Source organism: Stegostoma tigrinum, chromosome 27 (assembly GCF_030684315.1).
Source record: "Stegostoma tigrinum isolate sSteTig4 chromosome 27, sSteTig4.hap1, whole genome shotgun sequence".
Classification (NCBI taxonomy): domain Eukaryota; kingdom Metazoa; phylum Chordata; class Chondrichthyes; order Orectolobiformes; family Stegostomatidae; genus Stegostoma; species Stegostoma tigrinum.
Window position 1 is genome coordinate 46,179,417 of NC_081380.1, and position 9,462 is coordinate 46,188,878.

General features: G+C 48.6%; 1 protein-coding gene across 1 annotated transcript in view; it reads left to right on the top strand.

The window, feature by feature from the left end:
- Window positions 1-7,258, top strand: part of LOC125464739 (Na(+)/citrate cotransporter-like) — a 61,753-nt gene extending 54,495 nt beyond the window's left edge. The window contains exons 10-11 of the mRNA XM_059655437.1: window positions 3,648-3,785; window positions 6,255-7,258. Coding sequence (XP_059511420.1) covers window positions 3,648-3,785; window positions 6,255-6,383 — 267 coding nt within the window. The 3' untranslated portion in view covers window positions 6,384-7,258. The remainder of the gene's footprint in view (window positions 1-3,647; window positions 3,786-6,254) is intronic.
- Window positions 7,259-9,462: the final 2,204 nt, after the last annotated feature.

Below are 9,462 nucleotides of genomic sequence, written 5' to 3' on the forward strand. Positions count from 1 at the left end.
TGACCGACAGGCACTAAAATGTTGGGCCCAGCCAGTGATGTCCACATCCCAGGAATTAATTTTAAAACTGAGTTAAATCACCCATTTAATGTAAACCAATCACAAACCTGAAACCGTTTAGACTTCTATTTCAATTTCAGTTTCATTTTTGGAATGAGGGTGGGAGATTGATGAGGGGAAGGGGATGGGGGAGGGGGAGAGATTGGGGAGATGGTGGGTGGGGAGGGGGTTGGGGTCGGGCTGCGAGGGTGGGAAGCCGCTATGTTGGCAATTCAGCATCAGATTCCTCCACAACCTGGAAGGGACATGAGCAGAGCCTGTGATTTGCTCTTTCTGAACATGTTGCATCAATCATCATGCCTCTGATAACCAATTAGCTTTTGATCTTACACCCATGTGACCATGGCATTTCCTAATGCCCTTTAGGGAAGGAAACAGCCATCCTTTCCTGGTCTCGCCTACATGTGACTCCAGACTCACAGCAATGTGGTTGACTCTGAACTGCCCTCTGGGTAATTAGAGATGGACAATAAAGGCTGCCTGGTCAGAGACACCCTCATCCGGTGAATGAATTAAAGAAACAAAGCCATCTGACAGCAAATGACCAATGAATACAGTCCACTCTGTGCCCCGACCATTCAAGAGGTATTAATACAGTCCCTCATGGCCATTCTGTCGATGCTGTGCATTCTAGAGCAACTTGGGGATGGGGTCCACCCACTGTACAGAAGAGCTCCACACTATCCCTATTCCCATCCCCAGCATCCAGGCTCCTCTATTTCCCTGGTCACCCTTCCAAGGGAGCTGAGGGACTACTGGGGGATCCCACTAATAATGATGCATTCCAATCCATTCGATTTGAGCAGTGGGAGGTTGCAGCGGTTGATTGCGGTCAGGTCACTTACCAGCAGTACTTTCCCTCATTGAAGGGGAGTCTGTGGCATCTCCAGGCAGACCTCAGCTTCATCCAAACGTGAACTCATGCCAGGGAATTGATGGGATTGAGATTATTCCACTGTCCCAGGAATGGGGTGTACGAGGAAAGCAGGGATTTGTAAGAGCTCCAGAAATGGCCCCCGATGTATCCAACAACTATCCCTTACTGGGTGTGCCTCTCCCACTCTCAGCACCTCTCAGTGACGGGCTGTCGGAAGGATTTACCCGTTGATACCCAGTCTGTTTCGCCTCATTATGAACACACTTTTAATTATCCGTGCTGGAGTGGGATTTGATCCTGGAACTTCCTAGCTGAGGGTTCGGGACTCTGCCCGATGCACCACCAGACTGACTTTCACAACATAAGACATGCTGGTCTCTCTACCATCAGTCAATATCCATCCCAGCGGAAATTGGGAACCAATTAGACAAACAGGCCACATTTCAGCTCGATAACCCAGCTTTAAGCCTCTACTAGAACCAAGAGCTGCTCACTTTTCAAGTCGTTATTCTCAGCAGATTTGTGTTTTTTTAATCAGTCTGTTCAGAGATGGTGTGACTCACCTCTGGAGCAGGTGGGACTTGACCCAGGTCTATCTTGTTCAGGGGTGTTTCGGTAGGAACGATATCGCTGCACCACAAGAATGCAAATCAATAGATAGGATTTCAGGTCACAGAAGGGACTTAATAAGCAAAACTGTTAAGGGGAGACCAGTTATACTCAACAATCTCCAATTCTTATTGGTTCACATCGCAAAGAAATTCAAGCACCTTCCTGCTCCTAAGATGTTGCTTGGCCTGCTGTGTTCATCCAGCTCCACACTTTGTTATCTCGGATTCTCCAGCATCTGCAGTTCTGTTATCTCTAACCACTTCCATCTGGATGGACAAGGGCAGCAGGTACATGGGAATGCTGCCTCCTGCAACTTTCTCTCCTCATGCCCTCCTGACTTGGAAATATATCAACGTTCCTCCACTGTCGCTGGGTCAACATCCTGGAATTCCCTCCCTAAGGACGTTGTGGGTCAGCCCACAGCACATGGACTGCAGCGACTCAAGAAGGCAGCTCACGCCCACCTTCTCAAGGGGGGCAACTAGGGACGGGGAATAAATGTCAGTAATGTTTCCTGTGGTAGCAGGGTTTAGGATCTGAAAGGGTTAATGCTGAAAAGGCCTTACCCTCCAACTGTGATAATGTCATACAGACTGGGTGGGAGAACAGCTTCGGGTCCTAAATGAGAGAGACCTACAACCTGCATCTTCACCATAGTCTCTGTAACAACGTCTATCGAAATAATGTAACTCACATCTAGTTTCTAACATAATCAGCTACATGTTGTTTAAGTAAAGACCCTCTTCTCATTGGATGACCAAGTAGATTTCCTCTGTCACATTCAACCAAGCGATCCCTGTAGATCCTAAGAGGAAAGAGGATGGTGAGCAATGTATAGAGAGCTTCTGCAATATGTTGAGTACTGGAACTAGCCTTAAATCCCCACAATTACTGATTGTAAAGAAGGAATCCTCAATTTAAAACAGAGGGATAGAGTGGCAGAGCAGGCCTGAGGGGCTGAATGGCCTTTGGATGAAGCTGATGTCTGCCTGGAGATGCCACAGACTCCCCTTCAATGAGGGAAAGTACTGCTGGTAAGTGACCTGACCGCAATCAACCGCTGCAACCTCCCACTGCTCAAATCGAATGGATTGGAATGCATCATTATTAGTGGGAAGCGGGACCTAAAAAGCCTGCTGCTGTGAGCATCAGGTTTTATTTTCTTTATTCATTCATGGCATGAGGGCATCGCTGGCCGGGGCAGCATTTATTGCCCAGAGGGCAGTTAAGAGTCAACCACATTGCTGTGGGTCTGGAGTCACACATAGGTCCAGACCAGGTGAGGAATGCAGTTTCCTTCCCTAAAGGGCATTAGTGAAGCAGGTGGCATTTTCCCCCCAACAATTGGCAATGAATTCATGGTCATCGTAGATTGTTAATTCCCGATATTTTATTGAATTCAGATTCCACCATCTGCCACGGCAGGATTCGAACCCCGGGCCCCAGAACATTCTCTGTGTCTCTGGATTAATACCACGAGGCCATCGCCTCCCTGTCAGTGGGACAGTCACTGACCTCTGCACATCCCGTTGCTGCCGAAATTATGGATAATCTGCTGCAGGAATAAAAGATAAAAGAGCTGCATTTGTATAACGGCTCACAGCCAGTGAGGTGTCTCTGAAATGTGATTGCCATCACAGGGTTGGAACTACTGCAGCCAATTAGCTCACATGTGAGAAATGACCAGATCCTGGTGAATTTTTGGCTGGGACACTGCGGTTACCTACCTTGCTCACCTTCAAACAGCCACGTGAACGAACAGGCAATGGGCCAGTTTCATGCCTCACCCATCATGTCAAGGCTGTGTGTATTCTGAATAGACACACACAGAACCTCAGTCCCAAATTTTGTTTGTCATGTGCACCGGCTTGAATATTTTGATCTCGCCTTCTGGTGATTTATTAAAGATCACACAACTCACACTAACACCCAGCATTGAAAGATTATACCAATTTAGTTTTGGTTAAATCATCGTCCATTACCCAACAGTCCCACAGCCCATAATCCCTGACAACACACGCAGAATGGAGATGTCAGCCACTTCTCCTTGCTAACCCTTTTCTCTCTCTCCCTCTCGCTCTCATTCTTTCCAATCCAGGCTACTACGATCCGTATGAACCCTCTCTACTTGATGCTTCCAACCACTTTAAGCATTTCTTTTGCCTTCATGTTGCCTGTTGCTACTCCCCCCAATGCCATCGTGTTCTCCTACGGCCACCTCAGGGTGTTGGATATGGTGAGTATTTTGATTGGAGGGGGGAGGGTGAAGGGGAACAGTCAGGTAAGTGAAATGAATTCCCAGTCTGCGGGGACTTGATGGGCGAAATGGCCTGCTGCCAAACCATAGGGATTCTGTGATCATACTGAATGGCGGACCAGGCCTAGGGGCTAAATGGCCTGCTGCAGTTGCATGTTCTCAGACAGAGATAGAGATGAAAATTGGAGTTGGCCTGCCATGGCCTGTATAAAATGGTAAATACAGAATGCAGTGATGAGCAACTGTGTGTCAGGTTGCTGGGAGCACACATTGGTATTTTGAGGGGTCATGAGCACTGCCCTCTTTGCTAAATATTCACGATCTGGACTTTGGTCCACATTATTGAGTCCAACTCCACATTGAAACTACATGTCTCCCAGATTTGGAAATCTCTCCTCTCTCCTTCACCGTTACTGGGTCAATATCCTGGAACGGCCTTCCTAACAGCCCAGCGCCATATACCTTCCCCACATGGACCACAGCAGCTCAGGAATGGGCAGCAAATATCGCTCTCGCCAACGATACCTACCTCATGTGGAAACACAAATATTGCTGGGCACAGTTTCGAAACCTGTGGATGATACAAAACCAGGGAACAATAACGGGGAGAAGCACATTCTTTGAAAGGACATAGACAAACTAACGGATTGGGCAGTTTCATGGCTGATACAGTTTGCGCGTTCTACCCGTGTCTGCGTGGGTTTCCTCCGGGTGCTGCGGTTTCCTCCCGCCATCCAAAGATGTGCAGGTTAGGATGGATTGGCCGTGGGATGTATAGATGAGGTGGGTTAGACGTGGGGAATTCGGGGTAGGTGAATGTGTCTTGTTGGGATGCTCTTCGGAGGGGTAGTGTGGATTTGTTGGGCTGAATGGCCTTCGGCCACAGTGGGGGGATTCTTTGATTAACACAGAGAAGTGTGAAGCGTTATATTTTGTAGGGAGAATGAGAAGAGGTTATGTAAACCAGAGGGTGCAGTTCTAGAGTGGTTGCAGGCACAGACACCTGGAGCTATGTGTGTATCTTCCAAACTGAAGCTGTTAAAATGCAGAAAGATCATCAGCTTAATCAAAACAGGCAAACAGTACAAAGGAATGAAGCACTAAATCAAAAGCTTTGTTTCGAAACTCCTGGTGAGTGTCCATGTATTGTGCCCAGCCTGGCACCAGCATCTAGGAGAGATGTCAAGGCTTTGGAAATGGCACTGAGCTTTATTAAAATGTTTCAGGGGGTCGAGGGTTCTCAGTTACATGGAGAGACGTGGGAAGCTGTTCTCCTGACAGCAAAGAAGCTCAAAAGAGGTTCATTCGAATAATACTGAGAGCTTAAACAGGAAGGGACTGTTTCTGGAGTGGGAGGCTCAGTAATGGGATTTAAGAGGCTGGACAAAGGGGTGAAAACTAAGGAGAGGACCTGATTTTTGTCACAGTGATCTAGGACAGGCTGCTCAAAGCAAGTTTAATAGGAACTTTCAAAAATGGAATATGTCATAGGAATAATCCCAGAATAGTTCACTATGTGAGGAGACAGTGAGTCTGTGCCAAGCAATCCATGAGCATTTCATTCAGCCCCCATACGCCTGTGATGTTCACACCTTCAGACTCTTCTCCCCATTTTGATCTTTAGCCAATCGCCTTCAATCTGTGCCTCCCTATCACTGAACATTCAGCAGTTGGCAACAGTTTTGATTTATAGACCAGTGAACATTCAGGGGAATAATATTGCAGAGGAGAGATGTCTGCGCTACATCATTCCAACAGATCAAAGGGACAGAATGGCCTCCACCTGTTCCTGTGTAAGACCATAAGGCATAGGAGTGGAAGTAAGGCCATTCGGCCCATCGAGTCCACTCCACCATTTAAATCATGGTTGATGGGCATTTCAACACCACTTCCCTGCACTCTCCCCGTAGCCCTTGATTCCTTGTGAGATCAAGAATTTGTCGATCTCTGCTTTGAAGGTATCCAACGTCCCGGCCTCCACTGCACTCTGTGGCAATGAATTCCACAAGCCCACCACTCTCTGGCTGAAGAAATGTCGTCTCATTTCAGTTTTAAATTTACCCCCTCTAATTTTAAAGCTGTGCCCACGGGTCCTAGTCTCCCCGTCTAACGGAAACAACTTCCTAGTGTCCACCCCTTCTAAACCATACATTATCTTGTAAGTTTCTATTAGATCTCCCCTCAACCTTCTAAACTCTAATGAGTACAATCCCAGGATCTTCAGCCTGTAGTAGACACTCAGAGCTGAACGGCCTTTGAAATATGCATGATGGGCTGAATGGCCTCTTCCAGTGTGTCTGCAACATGATCTTATTTCGGGCTGCAGCAACTTGAACCTATCTCGGTTAGTGCACTGCCTCCCACCTGAGGAACGTAGATTTCAGGTGGCCTGATTTTTGACGGTATGTTTAATCCAGTTTGATGCAGTCAGGTTTTCCCATTCCACAGGTCAAGGCTGGATTCATGATGAACATCATTGGAGTGGCTAGTGTCACTGTGGCCATCAACACCTGGGGGCGAGCCATGTTTGATCTCGATACCTACCCTGACTGGGCTAATGTCACGCACAGCGAGTGAGACTGGGAGCTTGCATATTCCATCATGTGGGAACGGGGAGGGGGATTGAAGTGGGAATGGGGAAGGGCTGAGGATTGGAAGCTGTGAATGACACACACTGAATTCTAGAGCAATGTGACTGGACTGTGTGTGATTTCTCAACAGAATGGAAATATAAGTGTGTTGATTGAAAGACCGAATTATCTCCAACAGCTGGAGCCTGTAGTTGGGTTCTTCAGTTTCAAATTCCTCTATAGCCTTGCTCCTCCCTCACTCTGTAACCTTGTCTAACCCCACAAACCCCACCAAGATGTCTCCACTTTTGGCTTCTCGTTCATCACTGATTTTACTGACTCCATTTCCTGTGGCCATGCTTTCGACTGCCTGGGCTCTAAGCTCCAAAACAATCCTCCCTCAGCCTCTCTGTCTCATTCCACTACACCCACCCCACCCCAGCCCATTGCAAGCGCGTCTCTACCACCAAACTACCACTCACTTTGCTCCTTACTGCTTGCCGTCAGCGTTTGCCTGACGAACACTCCTGTGAACTGTGTGGAATGTTTTACTGTCTGGAAGGTGCTATACAAATGCGAGTTGTGTTTGTTCAGTTGCGAGTGAAGCTGAATGAGGTGACCAGTCGAGTTAACCCCAAACAGTAGCTGGTTGTCAGCCTGGAATCAAGAACTGGTCCTCATTGTTTATGCCACACTGTTCAACAAAACAGGAAAGTGATCAGTAAAAGCCGAGTGAAAATAGAAGAGGGGCTCGGTGTCACTTTCTGTCTCACGTTTGGTTTGTGCTCAATTAGTGCATTGTTTTAGAACCTGTCTCCTTCTCCATTTCTCCTGTTTTAGATTGAAACGTTTTCAATAAAAATGGCTGATCTTAATCCTGAATTATGGTTTGAAACTTGTTTTTCTTTCCCTGCTGAAGCATCCTCAGCTCGTTGTGTAGTTGCAGAGAAATGGTTTCGGACAGGACAGTGCCTTCGGCCCATCTAACTCACCTATCCCATGTGACTCCCTGCAGTAGGGTTGCTAACTGTGATTGGGTGTACTGCAGGAGGGTTTAATGCACAACTTCTCACCCTGAACTGATACGTTTTCTAACCTGCAATATTTTTAATAAGGTCCAAAGTGAGATCAGAGGAGTCTGTTAGAATGTTGACTATTTGATAGCTCCCCTCTCACCTCCCACTCTATCCCCTCTCACCTCCCACTCTATTCCCTCTCACCTCCCACTCTATCCCCTCTAATGTCCAGACAGCCAGTCATTCCTGCCTGGAATTGCACATGATGAGAAGATCTTGCTGGTGTTTGTCTGAAGTGACCATCCCATTCCCCTGTGACCCGATAGTGAGACCCAAGCATTGACCCATTTCTGCACATCGGTGTGGACAGCTCTCTGCCTGCTCGTTTCCAGAGAGTGTGCGCTCAATCTACTCCCTCCCTCCCTCACCACGAGGCCAGTGGCACCGCGGGATCGCAATGACACAACGTGGCATGGGGCAAGATAATTCTATGGGATGGTGACAACGAATGAACCGGGGACAGGAGTAGGCCATTCAGCCCATTGGCCCTGCTCTCCCTGTTGGTATTGTTCCGGTGTGAGGTGGCCGCGGAAAAGTAATTCACAGCCTGTCAAGTGTTTTGAAACCTCTCAGGTCACATGCCCTTCCACCCTCCCACCGTTCTCCACCCACCACATCCCCCCAGCTACCCTAACCCTTCGGCTTGGCCCTGAAGTGGTTTTGGGCTCAGACTAGGGTAGTGCCCCGGGGTTAGTGTACAGGGTTCAATGTTATTGCCTTATTAGTGCCCAGGGTTCATGGTCAGAGCCCAGGGTTCGGGGTCAGTACACAGGGTTCATGGTCAGTGCCTGGGGTTCGGGGTCAGTGCCTGGGATTCAGGGTCAGTGCCTGGGGTTTGGGGTCAGTGCCCGGGGTTCGGGGTCAGTGCCCAGGGTTCGGGGTTAGTGCCCAGGGTTCGGGGTCAGTGCCCAGGGTTCGAGGTTAGTGCCTGGGGTTCATGGTGAGTGCCTGGGGTTCAGGGTTAGTGCACAGGGTCCAGGGTTAGTGCCTGGGGTTCATGGTCAGTGCCTGGGATTCGGGGTCAGTGCCCAAGGTTCAGGGTTAGTGCCCATGGTTTGGGGTTCACGGTCAGTGCAGCTGGTTCGGGGTTAGTGCCCCGGGTTCGGAGTCAGTGGCTGGGGTTAGGAATAGTGCCCAGGGTTTGGCGTTAGTGCCCGGGGCTCAGAATCAGAGTCCAGAGTGACCATTAGTCCACAGGGTTCAGGGCTAATGCCCAGTGTCCGGGTTTAGGATCCAGGGGTCAGTTTCTCTTCGGGCAAAAGTCAGGTTTAAGGTTTATGTGAGTGTTAGTTTTAGGGTTATTGTTTCAGGTTGGTTCAGGTTCACAGACTTTCTACTGAAAGAGAACACATTTGTCAACACCTGACTGTTTAATTCCTGTCTCTTCCATGAAGAATCACCCCCCACTCCCCTAACACCAGTACTGTTATACTTAAGGAGCAAAAACTATGCAAGTGGGGCTTGTATCCCAAAGACAGAGAGGATCAGCACAGTGCCACAAGTCACTGTTTCTAGTCAGCATGGTTACTGATAAGGGAGGAGTGGACAATGGGGCAGACAGGAAGGTGTACTAGAAGGTGTACAGTTAACTGTACTAACTGTACAGTTAACTAACTAGACTATCATGAAGGACTCGCCAACACTGAAGATTCAGGCAGGAAAATTCAGAATCTCTTCCCCTGGACGCTCCAAGCTGGGAGCGCAGGTCTCAGACAGCCTGAGAGCTGATTTGTCCACTCCTCCCTTATCAGTAACCATGCTGACTAGAACCAGTGACTTGTGGCACTGTGCTGATCCTCTCTGTCTTTGGGATACAAGCCCCACTTGCTGCGTATGTTAGAACAACCTGAACAGTTTGTTGAAATGTCTGTATGCACTGGCCTAGCCTCCAGTTCACAGCTGGATGAAGAACCCTCTGAGAGCAGAAATTCCTCACCTTCGCACGCCCTTCTGCTGAGAGAGTGCTCCTTGTTTTAGATGATCCCCCCCCCGACCCCCCCCCCCCCCACA